General features: G+C 51.8%; 1 protein-coding gene across 2 annotated transcripts; it reads left to right on the top strand.

Annotated features, from left to right (window-relative positions):
• Nucleotides 1–7148: 7148 nt before the first annotated feature.
• Nucleotides 7149–19804, top strand: LOC144737379 (prostate stem cell antigen-like). Of its 2 annotated transcripts, none has more exons than XM_078620048.1 (3): nucleotides 7149–7309; nucleotides 13110–13238; nucleotides 18028–19804. In XM_078620048.1, exons 1-3 carry the CDS (start codon nucleotides 7255–7257, stop codon nucleotides 18240–18242), a joined length of 399 nt encoding a protein of 132 aa, XP_078476174.1. In that variant the 5' UTR covers nucleotides 7149–7254; the 3' UTR covers nucleotides 18243–19804. The 2 variants fall into 2 exon arrangements, with proteins under 2 accessions (XP_078476174.1, XP_078476173.1); XM_078620047.1 differs by lacking the exon at nucleotides 7149–7309 and adding an exon at nucleotides 12060–12997.
• The last annotated feature ends 3953 nt before the right edge of the window (nucleotides 19805–23757 follow it).

The following is a 23757-nucleotide window of genomic DNA, read 5'->3' on the forward strand; positions in this document are numbered from 1 at the left end:
TCGTTAGATGGGCGAGTGTTGTAGGAAATTCTATTACGTAGAAATTCGATTTAGTTGATTGCGCCACCATGGCTCGGGAGCTGTTAACTTCCCTTGCCTGGTCTACAGAAGGTCATGAGTTTGATCCCTACCCTGACGATGCCTGCTGCTGTATTTGGAATGTGCGTGTCTCTCTCTCCGTGGTCATCCGATGTTTCATGTTTCATCTTCACACTTAGTATCAACATCATCGTGCGTTCAGGGTTTTTGCCTGCTGCTAGAAATTTCCAGGTGATGATGATGACGTTATGCCATTTGGTTAAGCTGCCATCGTTTGTGATGGCCCAGGTCGCTTCTGAAAGAGAGCTACACCAGCTCAGTCGTGGGGCCTGACACCTGGTTACAATACCAAATCAATTGTTTAGTTTCACTCGAAAGACAAAAAAGCGTCTGTCATTTGTAAATCGCGTTCACGCGAAACTTCGTAAACCGAAACGTTCGTGAATCGAGGGATATCGCCTGTACCTGATTACAATGCATATACCTGTCGTTCTATGATCTCCCACTCAACACACAGTTGTCAAACAAAATGCATGCAGTATGATGCTTGGAAGATGGGCGACTTTTAATTGATTTTACTTTTTGAAATTAAATTCATCTTGCTCGAGTTTGCAACTTTTCTTGTAATTTCATGGTGATGAAACGTCGCCAACGACGCCCCTTGTAACAGGGGGTGGAAATCAGTCAGAATCAGATTGCTTATTTAGGTTGGGGTTGTAAATTCGATGATCAATAAATGTGTTTTTCCACTGACGTCCAGTCAGGGGCACGGGAGTCAGATCGGTACAGCAACAATTAACAATACAAACGCGATAGCAGTGCAAAGTATAGGAAAGGCAAACAATTAAGTTACAAAAATGTGAATAAAATGGTCGGACAGGAGGTGCTATGAGTGCTGGCATCCGTTCTGGATGATGATGTGCTCGCCTCTTACACCTCCCTTCCCGTGCGCAGCAAGACCACGCTACAGGCAGCCTACGAGGCTTTGAAGGAAATCTACTCACCTGCCTGGGGCGCCTTCAGACAGTTTCAGGACCGCCAGTGGGGGCTAGAGAGCAGAGGTCGCAACCGGGTACCCGATATCCGTACCCTACCCGATACCCGGCTACCCGTACCCGGCCGGGTACGGTTACGGGTACCCGTTTGCGACCCTGGTGCGGCCGGGAACGGGTACGGGTAAACAGTGATTCACTGGTGAGTAACTGTTTGTCACTCATTTCCCAAGGTCTTGTCTCTTCTCACAATTCAAGTTCATAGAATCAACCCACCCGCGCCTGCAACATGGCTTCATCCCAGAGGTCGCAATCAGGTACCCGATACCCGTACCCTATCCGTACCCGGCCGGACACGGGTAGGGTACGGGTACGGCCAGGTACGGCTACGGGTACCCGTTTGCGACCCTGGTGCGGCCGGGTACGGGAAAGGAATCAAAACCCGTTTGCGACCTCTGCCAGAGAGTTAAACTCTAGCCTACAGGGGTGCACTGCTGGTGTTGGCAAGGAGAGCCTTCCCTCGCCTGGCTGACGAGGCACTCGAGAACCTCGTGATCAAGCACCTTACCGCCTACGCTTGCCGTGCCGGCGTTGTTATGCTAGTGATGATGCCCGACGAGCTTTACTCACTGTAGGCCGCCCGGATCCTGTCGGCCCATGAACAGGTCATGGGCTGGGCGCGACTGGTGGGCCAGGTGGTGGGCACCATGGGAGGGAGCAGTCGGCCCATCACCACGGCGTTACCAGGGCCAGCGATACAAACCGCCGGGCCTGAACTACCCCCCTGTCTACGCGGCAGCTCAGGACGGACCTCCAGCAGCTGCGCCAGAGCCATCGCTGCAGGCGGCATCTGGGTCAGGGGTGGTGTCGGGGCCAAGTAGTGGCATCGGGGTCTGGTATTGACTTTGCGGCTGGAGGTTATGCCGCTGTTTATCGGTGATGGTGGTAGGTCGTCAGGGCCAATGGCCCCGGGGCGGTGGTAGCACACGCGCTTCCTGGCGTGCCGCAGAGCCTTAGCAATGCGGTGGAGCCAGACATGGCCGAAAAGGGCAGTTGGGGCGGGTGGGGCATGTGGGGCGGGTAGAGAGGATTGATATCGCAATGGGGGCCCACCCCACACCACAATGAGGGGTCCAAGACGGCGTTCGTCATGGCCAATGAAGGGAGTATGAGCTTCCTGGGCCAGGTTGAGGCCCCTATACAGATTGGGCAGCTATCGGTAGCAGGACACATCCTTGTCACCACAACGCTGCCCATGCCCCGCCTGTTGGCGACAGACTTTCTGAGGCAAATGCCGATGAAGATCAATCTGGACAACTGGTGGATGCAAGTCCAGGGAACGCATCTCCATTTCCTGAAGGCGGAAGGAGTTGGCCGGTGGGTACAGCACGTGCAGGCTCTGGTCAGTGAGTCTATCTCCATTCCCACGGCAGCCCAGATGCTGAGACCGCCGTGATATCGGTCCCCCATCGTGACGGTCCCAGCTGGACTCGTCCTGATGTCTGCAGCGCCAGCCATCACCGATCGCCATGCACTGGTGGGGGCCGAGACCATTGTCCAGGGGAATCAGCATCTGTTCATTCAAGTCCTGAACACCTCGGACAGGGAAACCGACAATGTGGGCGGGAACGGTTCTGGCCCACGTCAGTCCCTTGTCAATGGGAATCCCTGGGACATGGCCAGAGGTCGTGGGAAGCGTTGACAAGTCCGAGGACAGAGGGGACGACGCGTGGATGGACCAGGTGGCAGAGCCATGGCCAGATTTGCCGCCCACCGGCTGCACTCATTGGTCCACGAGTTCTCCGACGTGTCCGCACGCATCTGCTGCAGCACAACATCAGCACGGGGGGTGCCCCACCCCTGCGCCAAAACACATATGGGATTAGCCCGATGGCAAAAGGGCACAACCAGCAAGCGGTGCAGGAGATGCTGCAGGCCGACGTAATTTCCCCTTCGTCAAGTCCATGGCAGGCTCCGGTGGTCCTTTACAAAAAGTCAGACGAGTCACTGAGATTCTTTGTAGACTTCCACTGCCTCATCACCGTTTCACTTGCTGACGCATATCCCCTATCGTGTATAGATTACGCACTTGACACTTTGGCGGGAGAAAACTTATTCAGTACGTGGAATTGATTGTCTGGTATATTAGTCAAGTATACCATTGTATGGCCCTTCAGATTGCATCGATAATGTTACAGCTCAAAATTTAGTTGGCCATAGCAGTCCTACAATGGTTTACATGCCTAATATACATGGACAATGTCAATGTTTTCATCGGGTCCTTCGCCGAATACATTTGTAATAAATGACTCTGTCAGGCGATGTTGGTCTCCGTTCGTCTTTTATTTAGGTTCTTCTCTGCACCCCCACTGGCCTCTTCTTCGGACCAGTGCTGTCTCACGTGCGCCCTGCGTACGCTCTCTCTCCCTCTCCCGGACCAGTCCTGTCTCGCGTGCGCCCCGCGTACGCTCTCTCCCTCTCTCTCTCTCTTGCCCGCACACTCCCCCGTTAACTCCCCTATTCCCGCACTCCGCACACCACTGGACAACGGCGTGCAGAGGTCCTTTGGCCACGTGGTCGATGGCGCGGATCCCTCTCACCACCCAACGTGGCTCAGCCTCTTAGATTCCCCAACTGCCCCGATCTCTTCCAGGCTCCCACTTATATACATTCCCCCCACGTGACCCTGACTCCTCCTCTTCCGGATCCTCAGATCCGACCTTCCCATACTATCTCTCTCTCTCCCGCTGGCTCCGCCCCCATTCACCTCGCCCCATTGGAGCCGAGGTGAATGGTGGCCCCTCCCACTCGCCCCGCAGACCAGGCTTCGCCCACAAATACCCCCGGCCGTGTGATTGGACCCGAGCCCAGCAACAAGCCCATTTACGCTCGCATTACACATTGGCCGATTGCATCAGTTATTCCTGCGGTTCCAGAATGCAAACTTAAAGCTCAAGCCATTGAAGTCTATGAGTCTGCGTAGTGTGTCTATGCGTATCTGTGTGGTTAGTATATGGGTCTCGGTGTGGTGAGTCGATGGGTGACATCATTCCCGGAGTCGAAACGCCGGGATCCCTCTCGGGACCCCGCTTATAACTGCTCTGGCGTGGCCGGGCTCTGCCCTTGGCCACGCCCCCCTTCCTAAACCCTCGTGGGGACTCTGGGTCCCCGTCACGTGATCCTCTCACCCCCAACTGGGGGTCCACCTGCCCCTCTCGTCCGGTCACGTTCCCTCTCGGGTTCACCTCGCTGTCACGTCCTCACGCGACCTCTCTCTCAATGACACCCGGGCTCTGCCCTTAGAGTTCCACTCCTCACTCGGCACTGTTGCTACACCATGGTGACACCCTCGAGGCCATTAAACGTACATACGTTGCCAAAGTTCAATATACACACAAACCTTTGAAAGCCATCCCGCAGACACGGTTTAATATTAGTTAACTTCTCTTCCCATCAGAGTTATGCCGCTCCCATCGATGTCACGCCAACTCACTTCTCGGAACAGATCTTAAATATCAGTCGGTGTCTGTGTGATGAGTTTATGGATTTGTGTGCGATGAGTCTATGGGTGTCTGCGTAATGAGTCGATACGTCTCTGTGTGATGAGTCTACGGGTATTTGTGTGATGAGTCTACAGGTATCTGTGTGGTGAGGCTATAAGTCTCTGCTTGATGAGTCTATGGGTCTTCGTGTGATGTGTCTATGGGATTATGTGTGGTGAGTCTATGGGTCTCTGCTTGATGAGTTTATGGGTCTCTGTGTCATGTGTCTATGTGTCTCTGTGTGATAAGTCTATGGGTCTCGGTGTGGTGAGTCTTTGGGTCTCTGCAAAATTTTTCTATGGGTCTTTGTGTGGTGAGTCTATCGGTAGATATATACATACTAGGGACGTTGCAAAAGTTCAACATACATACGTCAATAAGTTGTGAAAGTCCAACATACGCACGTACATATGTTGCAAAAGTTCAACATACAACATTTGGAAGCCAACCGGTTTTATATTAGTTAACTTCTCTTCACGTCAGAGTTATGCCACTCCCATCGATGTCACGCCAATTCACTTCTCGGAACAGATCTTAAATACCAGCTGGGGTCTGTGTGATGAGTATATGGGCCTCTGTATGATGAGTATATGGATCTGTGTGATGAGGCTACGTGTGTCTGTGTAAAGAGTCTACAGGTCTCTGTGTGGTGAGTCTATGGGTGTCTGTGTGATGAGTTTATGGGTCTCTGTGTGTGAGTCTATGGGTCTCTGTGTAATAAGTCTGTGGGTCTCTGCATAATGAGTCTACTGGTCTCTGTGTGGTGAGTCTACAGTTATCTGTGTGGTGAGGCTATAGGTCTCTGCTTGATGAGTCTACGGGTCTCTATGTATGTGCGTATGCACATACAGCGCCAATCGGAGGTGCGGGTGGAAGGACAACAAAACTGAGCACGAAAGAATGCGTTTCTAAAAAACAGCTTTAGAGGGAATTTGACATGAATAGGAGGCCCGTGTAGAGAATAGAAACCAGGCTGAAAAAGAAAAAAAGATAAACGTCTCCCGTATCGCATTAACAGACTTTTGGGGCACCTCGGAGAGAGTTGGGTGGGAAGACAAGAACTTGAAATCGAGCCGTGGTCTAGCCACAGCTCGATTGTCGATGACACTCATCACGGAGTCTCAGGACTCGCAGTATGCAAGGCTCGATCCCGGCCTGGACCCTGACTGTTCCGATTGTACATTTGAATTATTCTCCCCGTGGAGATGTTAACTACCTCGCCTGGTATGCAGGAGGTCGTGGATTTGATCCCTGACCCTTCCTCCTTCTGTGTAATTGGAGTCTGCGTCTCTCTTCCCGTGGAGATGTAATGGGTGTCTGTGTGGTGAGTCTATGGGTCTGTGTGTGTAGTGGTTGAGTAATAGTTAGCGCTACTCTGCGCTATGAACCAGGCGTCCCGATTTGGATTCCCGCTCACGGCCAACACTCGTGGCAATGATCTAAACCGGTAATGGGCCTCCCCTAGGTCGACTCAGCCTCAAATGAGGACCAGTAGCGATGTGTAAACATCGCCACTGGGGAGACAAAGGCAGACTGGCGTGGTGTTGGACAACCACCCCCTTGCGTGCCGTTCTGGCCTTCATAGGTGCTCGATAATATCACTTGCCCCGAGAGTATGTCAAGGCTATACGGGGGATCTCTGTATTTGCCTTTATGTTTGGAAATGTACGGGTGTTTGTATATGTACAGGTGTGTGTGTACATGCAGGACTTAGTGTATAGGTACAGGTGTGTGTTCTTACAAATGTGAGTGTATATGCAGGTGCGTGTGTACTTACAGGTGTGAGTGTATATGCGAATGTGTGTACATGCAGGTGTCAATGTGTGTATATGGAGGTGTGTGTGTACATGCAGGTATGGGTTTATATGCAAGTGTGTATGTACACGCAGGTGTGAGTGTTTGTATTCAGTTGTGTGTATGTATGTACAGTTGTGTGTGTGTATATGCAGGTGTGTGTGTTCAAGCAGGTTTGAGTGTGTGTAGTGCAGGTCTGAGTTTTCCTGCAGGTGTGTGTACATGCAGGTGTGAGTGTGTGTATGTATGCAGGTGTGTACATGCAGGTGTGAGTGTGTGTACATTCAGGTGTGTGTTTATGTAGATATCTGTATGTACAGGTGTGTGTATGCGTCGTGGTGACGTCACCGCCACTTAGTGGAGAATGGCGGTTGTTGTTGGTATGTAAAGGTATGTGTATACATACAGGTGTGAGTGTTTTTGTACAAGTGTGTGTGCATGCAGGTGTGAGTGTATATGTACAGGTTTGTATGTGTGTGTGTGCATGCAATTGTGAGTGTATATGTACAGTTGTGTGTGTGCATGCAGATGCGCCTTGGTGTAGATGATTGCACTGGGTTAGCCCGTGGCGCTGGTCACTCACCGCACCCATCCCACCCACCACACCCCACTTGGCGTTACAGCCACATTTGCTGATTTTGAGCAACGAGCTCCGAAAAATATTTTTGGACACCACCCGCAACGATTTGTATGGCAAATATGTTTGTAGGAGTGTCTTCCCCGAACCCATTAGTCTCTGGGGCTTATATAGTCTCCCAGTTCACCACGCAAATGCAGTCGCCGATCCAAGGATATCTTTCTCTCTCTGACTCTTGTCTCTCTGTCTCTCTCAACTCGCCGACTTTCCATCCCAAAGCGCCACAACGCCAGGCTCCACGACTCTAACCATGACTTGCCACCTGCCAGGTCTGCTCCTCGTGGCGTTGCTGTTCGTGGGCGGAGGTGAGACAATTTCTGCGTGGCGAGTTGTTTGTTGTTGCAAGAACACCAAAGCAACGCCGACACTGCGATATATATGGATGTTAACTATCTCGCCTGGTTTACAGGAGGTCGTGGGTTCGATTCTGGACTCTGACGATGCCTGCTGTTGTATATTTGGATTCTGCGTGTCTCTCTCCCTGTGGAGATGTTAACTACGTCGCCTGGTATACAGGAGGAGCATGGCTTCGATCACGGACTCTGATAATGCCTGCTGCTGTATATTTGGAGTCTCTGTGTGTGTCTCTCTCCCCGTGAGTTGTATACAGGAGCACGTGGGATCGACCCCGGACCCTGACGATGCCTGCTGCTGTACATGACTTATATCAGAAACAGAAAATATCCAATAAATATCCACAACAATTTACAACAACATAGTAAATATAACGCTTATAATTTACATCGATGTCACCGCAGTCTTTCCAGCAAGCGTGGTGGTGTTTAATTCAGACGCTGTCTCCCCGACAGACCTGGTCTTCACCTAAGGACGGCTGCTTGCGTTGTGGCCGAAACGTCGTGAGAATTATTTTATGTTTTATTTATATTATTTTATTACCTCCCTTCTACGTGACTTTACCGAAAGAACCAAGAAGAAAAAAGTTTAACAACACACACTGAGTTACACACGTAGCTTCAGTGGGGCCTTACCCCTGGTACAATAAAAACTAAAATAGTTAGCGAAGTGAAGAGTTCGTTAATATGACAAAATGTAAAAATAAAAACGGACTGTGATTGATTCGAGACGAATCACAATTGATGAATGTTTCAACGCTTGAATTTGTACTCTTTAACGAAAAGAGAAGTTCATATTCTTGGTTCTTTCGGTAAAGTCACGTAAATAGAAAACAAAACATTTAAAATGAAAATAAAATAATAGGATCAAATACAAATATTAAAGTAAAAAATATGATCAATTGATAATAATAAAAGCAAAAAAACCCACGACGTTTCGCAACACAAGCCGTCTTCATCAACCACACCAATAACAACCACAACAACTAAAACAGCCACAACAACAACAGCAACAACCACAACAACAATCAGCAGCTTCATCAGGCGGCGAGTTGCGAAAATTTGTTCACGAAAGCCACTAAGCGGCGGTGATGGCGGCCTGTGCCAGACTAGGTGCACTTTGAGGCTTTCAGGTGAAGTGTCGAAGGCTCGCTGACTGGAGGTCTCGGGTCAGACCCAGCAGGTGCCGTGGGATGACTGCTGTGCCAGTCTAAGTGCAGGGGGAGTTCACGGACAACCCCTGGAGGTGCCATGGGTTGACTGCTGTGCCAGGCTAGGTGCAGGGGGAGTTCACGGACAACCCCTGGAGGTGCCATGGGTTGACTGCTGTGCCAGGCTAGGTGCAGAGGGAGGTCTCGGACAGCCCCTACAGGTGCCATGGGTTGATTACTGTGCCAAGCTAGGTGCATGAGGAGGAGGTCACGGGGACAGACCCTGTATGTGGCATAGGTTGACTTCTGTGTCAAGCTAGGTGAAGGGGGAAGTCAGGGGTCAGACCCTGCAGGTACCACGGGGGTGACTGCTTTGCCAGGGTAGGTGCAGGGGGAGGTCCCGGACAGACCCTTTAGGTGCCATGGGTTGACTGCTGTGCCAAGCTAGGTGCATGAGGAGGAGGTCATGGGACAGACCCTGCAGGTGCCGTGGGTTGACCGACTGAGATGACTGTGCAGATGCTCCACCTGTGCCCCCCAACTGCGCGAACTCGCTGTGTTTTATCCACCCGACGCTCCGCTCGCCGTTGTGAGCATCGCTCCACCTGCCCTCCCTTGTTGTTGGATGGGCGACTGCCTCCAGCTGCCAAAGTAGAAGCGTCCTTCACGAGCCTCGTACATAAACCTTGCACACACCGCGTACAAAGACAAACATCCCCCGTTTCGCCTGAACAGATTGTTGAGGCAAGCACTATTAGCGAGAAGCAGCACCTATGACGGCCGGCAAGAAAACACGAGGCAGTGGGTGGCCAGCACCACGCCCGGCCGCCTTTATCTCCCCAGTGGCGATGTTTCCTCCACACCACCACTGCACCAGGAACCCATTTGAGGACAAGTCGACCTCGTGGGAGGAGGCCCCAGGGTACCGCTTCAGATGATCGCGACCTGCGGTGTTGGTGGCCGTGAGCGGGATTCAAACTCAGGTCGCCCGGTTCATAGTGCAGCAGCGTGAATGACGATGATGGTGATCGTCTGGCGTGATGATGATCTTAAGTCTTAAAGTCTTAAAGTCACTTTATTGTCAAGTGTGTTACATGCATGACATACAACACAGATGAAATTACAGTCCTCTCTCTTGGTCCCACGGTGCAACCAAGCAATTAAAAAATGAATCACAATTAACAGACATAAATAAACAATAAACAATCGGCGATCAACACAAGATGAATAATCAAAAATGTAATAGACTTAAAATAAACAACAGTCAAGAATTATGAAATGTAAAATATTATTTAATAAAGTATTTAAAGAAATAAGACATTTAAACCGGTGTGGTAGTGCGATGTAGTGCAATGTGCAGTCCAGAGATCAGGATGTACGAGTGAATGTGTGTGTGGGGGTTGGGGTCAGGGGGCAAAGGGGGGAGGGTGGGCAGAGGGGGGGAGTGATGGTAGAGCAGGGAGGGAGTTTAGTCTCCTGACAGCCAGGTGAAAGAAACTGTCTTTGAGCCTGCTGGTCTTGGCCCGAAGACTCCGCAGTCTCCTCCCTGACGGCAGCAGGCTGAAGAGGCTGTGAGATGGGTGGGTGGGATCACCTGCAATCTTGATTGCTTTGCTGGTGATGCGAGTGTTATAAATGTCCAGAAGAGGAGGGAGAGAGACACCAATGATCCTCTCAGCTGCTCTCACTATGAGCTGCAGAGTCTTGCGGCAGGACACGGTGCAGGTGCCGTACCACACGGTGATGCAGCTCGTCAAGATGCTCTCAACGGTGCCTCTGTAGAAGGTGTACATGATGGGGGGCGGGGCTCCTGCTCTTCTCATTTAGCGGAGAAAATACAGGCGCTGTTGGGCTTTTTTGGCCAGTGATGCAGTGTTGTGACTCCACGACAGGTCTTCAGAGATGTGCACACCCAGGAACTTGGTGCATCTCACCCTCTCCACTGCAGCACCGTTGATGGTTAGCGGAGTATGCTGGGTGTGCACTCTCCTGAAGTCCACAACAATCTCCTTCGTCTTCTCAACATTCAGGTGGAGATTGTTGTCCTTGCACCACGTGGCCAGCCTGCTCACCTCACTCCTGTAGTTTGTCTCATCACCGTTTTTGATGGCACCCACCACAGTTGTGTCATCCGCAAACTTAATGAAGAGGTTGGAGCTGAATGATGGTGTGCAGTCGTGGGTCAGCAAAGTGAAGAGGAGGGGGCTCAGCACACATCCTTGGGGGACCCCTGTGTTCAGTGTGATGGTGCTGGAGGTGTTGCTGCCAACTCGAACTGCCTGTGGTCTCCCTGTCAGGAAGTCCAACAGCCAGTTGCACAAGGAGGTGTTGAGCCCCAGGTGGTCTAGTTTGTGGATGAGCTGCTAGGGAATGATTGTGTTGAATGCTGAGCTGAAGTCGATGAACAGCATTCTGACGTAGGAGTCTTTAGTCTCCAGATGGGTGAGAGCTGAGTGGAGGGTAGCGGAGATGGCGTCATCGGTCGAGCGGTTAGCCCGATACGCAAACTGGAAAGGGTCCAGGGCGGGGGGAAGGACAGACTTGATGTGTTGTAGGACTAGCCGCTCGAAGCACTTCATAAGGATGGGAGTGAGTGCGACCGGTCGGTAGTCATTGTGGCAGGAGGGAGATGACTTCTTCGGGACCGGGATGATGGTGGTAGCTTTGAGGCACGTGGGTACAACAGCCTGTCTCAGCGAGGTGTTAAAGATGTCGGTGAAGACATCTGTGAGCTCCTCCGCACAGTCTATCAGGACACGACCCGGAATGTTGTAAGGGCCCTGGGCTTTCCTTGGGTTCGTCCTTCTGAGGGATCTCCTCACGCTATCTGGGGATAGCGTCAGCACCTGGTCGCCGGGAGGTAGTGGAGTCTTCTGTGCTGGGGTATTGTTGTCTGCCTCAAAGCGAGCGAAGAAGTCCTTCAGCTGGTTCAGCAGAGAGGTGGAGCTGTCACAGGTCTGCGGAGAGGGTTTATAGTCCGTGATGGTCTGCATCCCTCGCCACAGGTTCCTGGTGTCTCTGCTGTCATTGAAGCGGTCGGCGATCCTCCTGGAGTACTGCCTCTTGGCCAATCTGATGCCACGCGACAGGTTGGCCCTGGCTGTCTTCAGGCCCATCTCCTCGCCAGCTTTGAAGGCGGCGTTCCGAGCCCTCAGGAGCCTGTGGACTTCCCCTGTCAGCCATGGCTTCTGGTTGGCCCGAATGGAGATGGTTCTGGTGACCGTGACATCCTCCATGCACTTCCTCATGTAGGAAGTGACGGTCTCCGTGTACTCCTGGAGGTCTACGGTGTTGTTGTAGGTGGCTGCCTTTCTGAACATGTTCCAGTCGGTGGTGGAGAAGCAGTCCTGGAGTGCCTCTGAAGACCCCTCAGGCCACACGCATATCCGCTTTATAACTGGTTTGGTGACTTTAACCAGCGGCCTGTACGCTGACATTAGCAGAACAGTGGTGTGATCTGAGGCCCCAAGGTGGGGGAGGGGACGGGCTTTGTAGGCACCTTTGTGTGTAGTGTAGACATTGTCCAGGATATTGTTTCCTCATGTGGGAAAGTTGATGTGTCCCTGGAGTTGTGGAAACACGCTCTTGGGGTTGGCATGGTTGAAATCCCCAGCCAGAATGAGGAAGGCATCTGGGTGGGCTGTCTGCTGGTCACCGATGTGCTGATGGAGTTCATACAGTGCCTCGTTCCTGTTGTTTTCGGAGCCAGGGGGGATGTATAGTGCCACCAGCAATATAGCACTAAATTCCCTCGGCAGGTAGAATGGCCGGCATTTAATTACCATAAACTCCACCAATGATGAGCAGTGTTGGCAGACCACAACAGCGTCGCGGCACCAGGCATCGGTGATGTAAACACAGAGTCCCCCGCCGCGAGTCTTCCCCCCCCTCGACGAGCGCTCTGTCCGCCCGGTAACATGTTAGCCCGGCTAACTGAATGGCATGGTCCGGGACGTTGTCGTTAAGCCATGTCTCCACAAACACAAGGACACAGCACTCACTCACAGTCCTGGAAGTTGTACGAAGAAGGCGGATATAGTCCAGTTTGTTTTCCAGCGAGCGTACGTTGGCCAATGTGATGGTAGGGATAGCCGGCCGGTGAGGGCTAGCCGCTCGCCTAGCCTCGATACCTCCGCGCTTTCCCCTCTTCTGCTTCCTCATACACCGCCTGTGGCGCTTCCACTGTAGGCTGGTTGCAGTAGTAGGGGTCGGTGGTAGAGCAGGCCTCTGGAGCAGACCGTAGTCGAGTAGCTCTTCCGCGTCTGCTGGGTTTATATCCACGAGTGTGGTTCTGCCGATGGCGAGCAGAAATTCGCGAGAGTATGTGCGCCTTACGTTTAATCGACGTGATGATGACGAACAAATGCACGTAGATGGATAACACAAAAAACATAAAAACACCGATCTAATGGGAGACAGAGGAGCCGCTGCATGTGTACGCGCCGCCATCTCACGACGTTTCGGCCACAACGCAAGCAGCCGTCCTCAGGTGAAGAACAGGTCTGTCGAGGATCGTCTGCCGTGATGATGATGATCGTCTCCCGTGATGATGATGATGATGATCGGTGTTGTTCTTGTGTCTTGTGTCTGTGCATATGCAGGGCACAGCCTCAAATGCTACTCATGCAGCACGAACACCAACAACACGGCGTGCAACGAGGGCGGCCCCACCACGTGTCCCCTCGCATCGCAGGACACCTGCATGACAATCCTAGGCTACCAGGGCTCCTGTAAGTGCGTTGTTTATTCTCGCAAAGCGCGGGTTGGGGGTGGACCCTTTGCGTTCAGCAGTGACTCCCATGCCCATGATGCACTCACAAGACGCGCGTCCGCCCTCACTGTGTTTTGAGTCGATGAGGTCTCTGTGTGGTGATGATTCTATGGGGTCTCTGTGTGGTGATGAGTCTATGGGGTCTTTGTGCTTTGAGTCTATGGAGTCTCTGCGTGGCGAGCCTATGGGTCTCTGTGTGTGATGGGTTAATGGAGTATCTGTGTGGTGATGAGTCTATGTTGTCTCTGTGTGGTGATGAGTCTAAGGGTCTCTGTGTGGTGAGAATATGGGTCTTTCTGCGGTGATGAGTCTATGGGGTCTCTGTGTGTTGAGTCAATTGGTCTCTGTGTGATGAGTCTGTGGGTGTCTGTGTGATGAGTCTATGGGTCTATGTGTGCGATGCTTCTGTGGGTCTATGTGTGTGTGATGATTCTAGGGGTCTCTGTTTGTGATGAGTCTATGGGTCTCAGTGTGTGATGAGTCTCTGGGGTCTCTGGGTGGTGAGTCTATGGGTCTCTGTGTGTGATGAGTCTATGGGTCTCCCTGTGTTGAGTCCATGGGTCTCTGTGTGATGAGTCTATCGGGTCTTTGTGTGTTGAGTCAATGAGTCTCTGACTGGTTAGTCTATGGGTCTCTGTGTGGTGATTATATGGGTCTCTGTGTAGTGCGTATATGGGTCTCTGTGTGATGAGTCGATGGAGTATCTGGGTCTGATGTGTTTCTGGGTTTATTTACGTGATTAGTTCATGGGTTTTTGCATCCCAATCGGAGACTCTTCCTCAATGTGTTGATATTTCTCTGGGGTCATCCGGTTTTACCCCCTTCACATTTTTGAATTGACATCACGGTGTTCCGAGTATTCGGCTGCCACTATACATTTTCATGCGATGATAATGGTGATTATATCAGCCACCATTTGTGGTAGCGGCTTTTTGGCTTGCTGTCGAACAAAGTTGGCCACAGCATCATCACACGGCGCAGTCGGATGCGTTGCTTCTGCGGCTCTCTGGAACGCTCTTCCTTCCAATATTAGGAAGCCGCTGAGGGCTATGCAATTTTAAATCATCATCAAGATTGACACTCATTTCTTAAAACTACTTTTGTGTTTTTTGTTTTCCTTCCTCGCGCACCTGCAGTTAGCACGGTGGGCTATGTATGGTGTGAAAGAAGTGCAACATACACACATACATATACAGAGATCTACAAAACAACAACCACCGTTCGCCACTAAGTGGCAGTGACGTCACCACGACGCTTGTGCCAGGCTATGTGCTCATTGCGGCCACGTGAAGTGTCGAACGCCCGCTGGCAGGAGGTCACGGGGCAGACCCAGGTACAACAGGTCGACTGACTGAGATGACTAACTGGTGCACCACCTGTGCCCCCTACTGTGCCAACTTGCTGTGTTTTAGCCACCCGGCACTCCACTTATTGTTGTGAGCGTCGCTCCTCCGCCCTCCGTTGTTGTTGGAGGGTGACAGCCTCCAACTGCCCAGTAGCATTCTTCACGAGTCTCCTCCACAGAGGCCGATCTTGACACCACTGTCAAGATCGGCCTCTTGCCTGCCGGAGGAGCTCACCGTTGGGACTTTGCCTAGATCTTTCAAGGATTTGTGAGCTCCTCACACAATCCAGCCTGGTTAAACCCAGGATGGATCGAAGGGCAGGCCAGCCTAATAGTTTCCAATCTACGAAGATGCTCAATTAAGGGGGTCCAAGTTTCGCAAGCGTAGAAAAGGGATGGAATGATCGTGACCGAGAAGACTTGAAGCTTCGTGCGGAGCGATAGACTAGGTAGCTTCCACACAGCGTTACGCAACCGATGAAAAGATAATGCCGCTCGACTGATTCTGAGTGAGACCTCTGCTGTCACACCGGAGCAGGTCATAAGCACACTGTCCAAGTATGGGAACTCTCCACTCTCTCCACAACTTCCCCATCACTGATTGGGAGTTGTGGGGGTGGAGTGTCCGATGGTACAAAATACCCAGGCAGGTGCTTAGTTTTGGTGGGGCTGATGGTAAGGCCCCACCTCTTAATGTCACGCTCCAGTTTCAGCAGCAGCGCCTCCAACTCCTCCTCTGAGTGAGCGGAAATTACCAGATCATCGGCATACATAACATGGTTGACCAATAGGGAGCCATCCCTCGACCGCACCTGGGCATCGATCAGCCCCCCATTGTATGTAAATTCCTCTTGTACAGCCATCAAAGGCTTCATGGACTACGTGAACGAAACATACGTGAAATAATGTGGGAGCCAGAGGACATCCCTGTCGCACCCCAAGGTGAACAGGGAATGACTCCGACTCCCGGCCACGTAGTTTAACCCGGGCCTGCTCACCATCATGAAGGTCCTTAATGATCGTGAGCATATGGTCAGGGACTCCAAAAGCACGAAGAACAACCCAGAGCCCAGGCCTACTGATGGTATCAGAGGCCTTGACCAGGTCAATAAAGCAGGGATGTAGGTATTGTTGGAATTTCCTACACCTCTGCTGTAGCAAACGGACAGAAAATATGGCATCTTTGCAGGACCGCCCTTTCCTGAAACCACATTTCGGGCTCCGCAAGCCTCTCCTCAGCGTGCCTTGCAAGGCGATGTTGAATAATCCTTGCCAGGACCTTTCCCGGCACACTGAGGAGTGAGATGCCCCTGTAGTTGTTACAGTCTATGCTGTCCCCCTTCTTATAGAGGGGGACCACAAGGGCACCCTTCCAATCCTGCGGAACCCGTCCACTGGTCCAGACTGTTATAATGTAGGGCTGTCTGTGCACAAACGCCACCCTTTCTCAGCATTTCGCTTGGGAGATCATCTCTGCCCGGTGCCTTTCCTGGTCTCAGACTCTAGATCGCCTTCCTCAACAGTTGGCACCTCAGCCAGCAACTCACAGGGGGTGACTTCTTCAAATATTTGAGGCACCGCAGCCTCAGCAGAGTCATCCCCACTTTGTCCCACGATGTTTTCCATGTCCAGGGATTTCCACGATCCCAGGACTTCACAGAAATGCTCAGCAAATCTGCAAACCTGTTCCTGGGGGTCGGAGATTGGATCACCGTTTTTCCCCTAATGATGTTAAGAGGTGTGGCGCTGCAGGTTACTATTTTGATGGAGTTAAATATGGATTTATGATTGCGGGCCATTGAGGCAGACTCGATTTCCTCAGCAATCTGCGACCACCACCCATCCTTGCAGCGCCTCACGTCTCTCCACAACTTCCGACCAAAGGCTGTGGTAAGCCTCTTCATTCTCTGATGTTGAATTCTGTAGACGATTAGAGTGTGCCTGTCGCTTTTTTCAACCATCCTGAACACCTCCTCTGTCAGCCAGGGTCTCTGGGGATGTCTGGACCGCGTTCCCAAAGAAGCCATTGCAGCTGCATGAGTCACAGCCCAAAACCTCGCCCATTTACCCTCGACATCAGGAGGAGTAGGGGACGATGCCAACCCCAGCCGCAAGCAATGATGAAATTCTCGCTTGCAACTTTAATCAGCTAGCTGAGACCAGGCCACCTTAGGTTGAAATGGGGTCCTGGGTGTACTCCCACCACTGAAGTGGAAGAATGGCAGGCGCATCTTACAGATGACAAGTTGATGGTCAGAGGGCAGTTCAGCTCCACGCTAGGTCCTGGTGTCAAGAACATGGGCTCGCATCCGCTGTTCCGTCACTATGTAGTCCAGCATATGTTCTTGCTTGGACCCGGCATGCATCCATGATGTTGTGTGGATGCGCCGATGCCAGAACAGCATGTTGGTAATTACAAGCCCATGGGCTGCACAAAAATCTAGCAGACTCCTACCGTTGTTATTGAGCTGATCTGGCCCATGCCTTTGAATCACTCCAGACCAGGTGCCAGCATCATGACAAACTCAGGCATTGAGAGGCCACTTTAGCCAGCACCTGTGACAGGAGGTCATAGAAGGCATCTGACTCATCGGCCTTGCCTGCATCCCTCCATGGATGTTCGTCTTCGGTAGGGGCATAAGTAACCACGACCACCACTCCTCGCCTCCGGTTGATGGGAAGGCGAGCCCAAAGTAGCCTGGGGTTTACAGCTTCCCACGCCTCACCGCCACACTCCCACGCCCCCTTCATGCTGTTCAAAAGAAGAGCCACACCCTGTTGTTTGGCAGTCTCCTGCCCCGAGTAGAGGACTGTCCACCCCTCATGGTGGCAGGAGCCAGAGCCGGTCCACCGGACCTCCTGAATGCCACAGAGATCCAGGCAGTACCAGTCCAGCTCCCGACAGAGGAGTGGCAGCCTCTCCTCCGCAGTGAGCATTCGAACATTCCACGTGGCCATCTGTAGTGGCTTTTCGTTGTTTCTGGAGGAGCCCCGAGGATAAAGATTCAATCTCCTGGATCTGCCAAATGGGGTTTGGCCAGGAGATATCATAGACGCCTGTTCTCCCGGGGCCTCCGGAACAAGCTTATTAATTATATATTTTAGACGTGGTTTAGTGGTAATTTATTGAAGCTGGAGGGGTTACCAGCCCATTGCACCCATCCAGAGCCCCAATTTAGCCGCTGTGGTGGCTATATAGACATCCACAGATTAGCACGGTAGGCTACGTACGGCACGAAATAAGTTCAATACACACGTACAGGTCACTTCTGAAAAAGGGATACATGGCAGCTCTGCTGGGCTTCCAACTGGTAAAATAACAATAAAAAATATTTTTTAGGTGTTTTTAATTACATACTTTTTTTACTTACAATGAGACCCGCGTGCTTTCTCTTCTGCCCAGCCTACGCCGTCAGCAAGCAGTGCGTGACCAAGGCTGCATGCGACGCCGCCAAAAGATTCGACGGCCCCATCAACGGAATCACAGTGCTCACCACGTGCTGCCAGAGTGATGGCTGCAACGTCAACGCCGCCCCTCGCCCGGTGGGCGCAGCTCACGTGACCCTGGCGCTGCTGGGCGTGGCCATCAGCGTCGTGGTCAGCAGGGCTCTGGTGTAGGTCGTGACGTCACAACCGCACCCCCCCCCACGTGCCTGGGTTCGGTCCAATCACTTTCCCCTTCCACTCGGTTGTCTCACAACGCTTCCACCATTGGAGCTGTACAACGTTTAAATTGTCTAGATTGTTGCGTTATGCTGCTAAAGAAGTTCAAAGTACAAATACATAGAAACAAGTAGACTCATCACACCGGGACTCAAAGACTCATTACACAGAGACCCAGAGACTCATCATACAGTTACCCAGGTGGGGAATGATATACCATCACTTATATAGAGCTAGACAGTGGATCCTGTATGGCAGAAGATAATGGAAAGGTCTTTAATCTGGACTGGGAACGGGTCATGTAGGGTGTTCAGAGAGTGTGCGGATGATTGAGGGGTGAAAGGAAGTCCTATACTCAAGGTTGGGGTGGTGGGTGGGGTAGCAGATTTGTGTGACCCTTTCCAATGGCATGTACAAGGTACCGCTCGATTTACAGAATGGGATGCGTTTCCCGAACATCTAAAACACAGACATGGAAATAAAACTAAATTTGTAATTCGCAACGGCTTAACCCGTTTGGTTTAATACTAAAACTTCGGGGGTGTATCGGACAGTCATTCCAACCAAAAAATTGCAATACATCTTTGTCACTTTTGAGAATTAAAAAAAGCGTAATAACATTATTAAAGAACGTGAATAATTACAACGATTAAATAATAATACATTTGAAAGAACTATTAATAAAAACATATTGCTGCATGTTGGAATGACTGGAAAAGGCTGATGTGGAGACGTTACCGTTGTACTGTATAGCGATACCATAATACTGTCGCAGATCGGAATCTTTATTTAGACGGAGAGGGGGAGGAAATCTGATGACCTACGCAGCTCTTTGTCGCAGATGTCTGATGACGTAGCCTCTCCGGTGGCTTTCTCGTTAGATGGGCGAGTGTTGTAGGAAATTCTATTACGTAGAAATTCGATTTAGTTGATTGCGCCACCATGGCTCGGGAGCTGTTAACTTCCCTTGCCTGGTCTACAGAAGGTCATGAGTTTGATCCCTACCCTGACGATGCCTGCTGCTGTATTTGGAATGTGCGTGTCTCTCTCACCGTGGTCATCCGATGTTTCATGTTTCATCTTCACACTTAGTATCAACATCACCGTGCGTTCAGGGTTTTTGCCTGCTGCTAGAAATTTCCAGATGATGATGATGACGTCATGCCATTTGGTTAAGCTGCCATCGTTTGTGATGGCCCAGGTCGCTTCTGAAAGAAAGCTACACCAGCTCAGTCGTGGTGCCTTACACCTGGTTACAAGACAAAATCAATTTAGTTTTACTCGAAAGACAAAAAAGCGTCTGTCATTTGTAAATCGCGTTCACGCGAAACTTCGTAAACCGAAACGTTCGTGAATCGAGGGATATCGCCTGTACCTGATTACAATGCATATACCTGTCGTTCTATGATCTCCCACTCAACACACAGTTGTCAAACAAAATGCATGCAGTATGTTGCTTGGAAGATGGGCGACTTTTAATTGATTTTACTTTTTGAAATTAAATTAATCTTGCTCGAGTTTGCAACTTTTCTTGTCATTTCACGGTGTTGAAACGTCGCCAACGACGCCCCTTGTAACAGGTGGTGGAAATCAGTCAGAATCAGATTACTTATTTAGGTTGGGGTTGTAAATTCGATGATCAATAAATGTGTTTTTCACTGACGTCCAGTCAGGGGCACGGGAGTCAGATCGTTACAGCAACAATTAACAATACAAACGCGATAGCAGTGCAAAGTATAGGAAAGGCAAACAAATAAGTTACAAAAATGTGAATGAAATGGTCGGACAGGAGGTGCTATGAGTGCTGGCATCAGTTCTGGATGATGATGTGCTCGCCTCTTACACCTCCCTTCCCGTGCGCAGCAAGACCACGCTACAGGCAGCCTACGAGGCTTTGAAGGAAATCTACTCACCTGCCTGGGGCGCCTTCAGACAGTTTCAGGACCGCCAGTGGGGGCTAGAGAGCAGAGGTCGCAACCGGGTACCCGATATCCGTACCCTACCCGATACCCGGCTACCCGTACCCGGCCGTGTACGGTTACGGGTACCCGTTTGCGACCCTGGTGCGGCCGGGAACGGGTACGGGTAAACAGTGATTCACTGGTGAGTAACTGTTTGTCACTCATTTCCCAAGGTCTTGTCTCTTCTCACAATTCAAGTTCATAGAATCAACCCACCCGCGCCTGCAACATGGCTTCATCCCAGAGGTCGCAATCAGGTACCCGATACCCGTACCCTATCCGTACCCGGCCGGACACGGGTAGGGTACGGGTACGGCCAGGTACGGCTACGGGTACCCGTTTGCGACCCTGGTGCGGCCGGGTACGGGTAAGGAATCAAAACCCGTTTGCGACCTCTGCCAGAGAGTTAAACTCTAGCCTACAGGGGTGCAGTGCTGGTGTTGGCAAGGAGAGCCTTCCCTCGCCTGGCTGACGAGGCACTCGAGAACCTCGTGGTCAAGCACCTTGCCGCCTACGCTTGCCGTGCCGGCGTTGTTATGCCGGTGGTGACGCCCGACGAGCTTACCTCACTGTAGGCCGCCCGGATCCTGTCGGCCCATGAACAGGTCATGGGTTGGGCGCGACTGGTGGGCCAGGTGGTGGGCACCGTGGGAGGGAGCAGTCGGCCCATTTACCGTGGCGTTACCAGGGCCAGCGACACAAACCGCCATGCTTGAACCACTGCCCGCGTGCTGTCTCCACGGCAGCTCAGGACGGACCTCCAGCAGCTGAGTCGGAGCCATCACTGCGGGTGGCATCGCGCCCGGGGTTGGAGTCAGGTCCCGAGGTTGCGTTGGGGCTGGTGGTGGCATTTGGGCCGGGGGTGACGTCGAGACCCGGTGTTGACTTCGCCAAGGGAAGTGTTGACGATGTTTATCGGTGACGCCGGTGGGTAGCCAGGGCCAATGCTCCCCGGTGCGGCAATAGCACACATGCTCACTGGCACGCCGTAGAGCCTTCTCGCGCACCGCCGTGCCCTCGCAAATGTGGCGGCGCGAGACGTGGCCTGAAAAAGGCAGGTGGGGCGGGTGGGCTGGGTGGGGCACCCACACCCTGCACCACGATGGGGGGCTCACACCACATGGGAGACCCACCCCAAATCATATGTGGGGCCCACCCCACATCACATGGGGGGCCCACCCCGCACCACAATGAGGAGCCCACCTTGCACCACAATGGGGGGCCCACCGCGTACACAATGGGGGGCCCACCCTGCACCACAATGGGGGGCCCACCCCACGCCAAAAATGGGGGCCCACACCACACCACATGGTGGGCCCAACCCACATGACATGGGGGGCCCACCCCGCACCACAACGAGGGGTCCAAGACGACGTTCTTCGTGGCCAACGGAGGGAGTATGGGCTTCCTGGGCCAGGTTGAGGCCCCTATATAAATTGGGCAGTTGTCGGTAGCAGGACCCATCATTGTGTAATAAAGGTCATTGAGGCGACTTCTGGAATCCGGTCTTTTATTCAACTTTGCATTACAGCTTTTCTTCACGCTTCTGACAGGCAGCGTGAGAGGGATAGATAGAGAGAGACGCACTGCCACGTGGCAACCCGGAGCCCCGCTAACGCGTGGCCCCTTTCCTCCATTCGTTCCCGTTCTGACCAAATGTCGTTCGTCTCCACCCTATTTAATACCCGGGTCACGTGCTACGTTTCCCCCAATCCTGGTTAGCCTCTATGGAATATTCCAGAGTCTCCCGGAACCATGCCCCTGACTCGTCTCCCCATTGGCTGTGGCTAAAGCCAGCAGAACCAATCCTCTACAACCAGCTGTCACCTTTCCATTATGTCAGGGCCACGCCCCTAGGCTTCCCCCCATTGGCTATGAACCAGGACCGGCAGAGCCAATCGTCGTGACGAGTTGTAATCCGTCAACGACCCGGATATAACCTCACATTACACTTGTTTCCACAAGGTTGCCCATGCCCCGCCTGTTGTCGACGGATTTTCTGAGGCAAATGCCGATGAAAATCGATGATCGGATGGAAGTCCAGGGAACGCATCTCCATTTCCTGAAGGTGGAAGGAGCCAGCCGGGGGGTACCGCACGCACGTGCAGCCTCTGGTCAGTGAATCTGTCTCCATTCCCAAGGGAGCCCAGATACTAAGACCGCTGCGATATTGGTCCCCCATCGTGACTGTCCCAACTGGACTCCCCCATCCTGGTGTCTCCAGCACAAGCTGCCACGGATCGATTGTGTCCAGGGAAATCAGCATCTGTCCATTCAAGTGCTGAACACCTCGGACAGGGCAACCGACAATGCGGGCGGGAACGGTTCTGGCCCACGTCAGTCCCTTGTCAATGAGAGTCCCTGGGAAGGGGCCAGAGCTCGTGGGAAGTGTTGGCAAATCCGAGGACAGAGGGGACGACGCGTGGATGGACCAGATGGCGGAGCCATGGCCAGATTTGCAGCCCACTGGCTGCACTCATTGGTCCACGAGTTCTCCGACGTGTTCAGCCGGGGACGCACGCATCTGCTGCAGCACAACATCAGCACGGGGGGTGCCCCACCCCTGCGCCAAAACACATATGGGATTAGCCCGATGGAAAAAGGGCACAACCAGCAAGCGGTGCAGGAGATGCTGCAGGCCGACATCATTTCCCCTTCGTCAAGTCCATGGCAGGCTCCGGTGGTCCTAGTCAAAAAGTCAGGCGAGTCACTGAGATTCTGTGTAGACTTCCACTGCCTCAGCACCGTTATGCTTGCTGACTCATATATCTCCTACCGTGTATAGATTATGCACTTGACTTCAGTACGCGGGATTTATTGTCTGGTATATTAGTCACGTATACCATTGTATGGGCCTTCAGATTGCATCAGCAATCTTTTAGTTAAAAATGTAGATGGCCTTAGCAGTCCTAAAATGGTTTACATGCCTACAATACATGGACGATGTCAATGTATTCATCCGTTTCTTCGTCGAATACATTGGCTCTATGTGATGAGTTTATGGATCTCTGCGTTGTGTGTCTTTGGGTATCTGGGTGGTGAAACTATGGGTCTCTGTGTGGTAAGTCTGTGGGTCTCTGCGTGATGCGTTTATGGGTCTCTGTGTGATGAGTCTATGGGAATCTGCGTGGTGTGTCTATGCGTATCTGTGTGGTTCGTACAGTGAGGGAAAAATATTTGATCCCCTGCTGATTTTGTACATTTGCCCACTGACAAAAAAATTATCAGTCTATAATTTAATGGTAGGTTTATTTGAACAGTGAGAGACAGAATAACAACAAAAACATCCAGAAAAACGCATGTCAAAAATTGTATCTATTGATTTGCATTTTAATGAGGGAAATACGTATTTGACCCCCTCTCAATCAGAAAGATTTCTGGCTGCCAGGTGTCTTTTATACAGGTAATGAGCTGAGATTAGGAGCACACTCTTAAAGGGAGTGCTCCTAATCTCAGTTTGTTACCTGTGTAGTGTTGTACAGACGGACTCCTCAACGTCTTTTGTAGTA

Source organism: Lampetra planeri, chromosome 69 (genome assembly GCF_965212315.1).
Source record: "Lampetra planeri chromosome 69, kcLamPlan1.2.h2, whole genome shotgun sequence".
Lineage (NCBI taxonomy): Eukaryota > Metazoa > Chordata > Hyperoartia > Petromyzontiformes > Petromyzontidae > Lampetra > Lampetra planeri.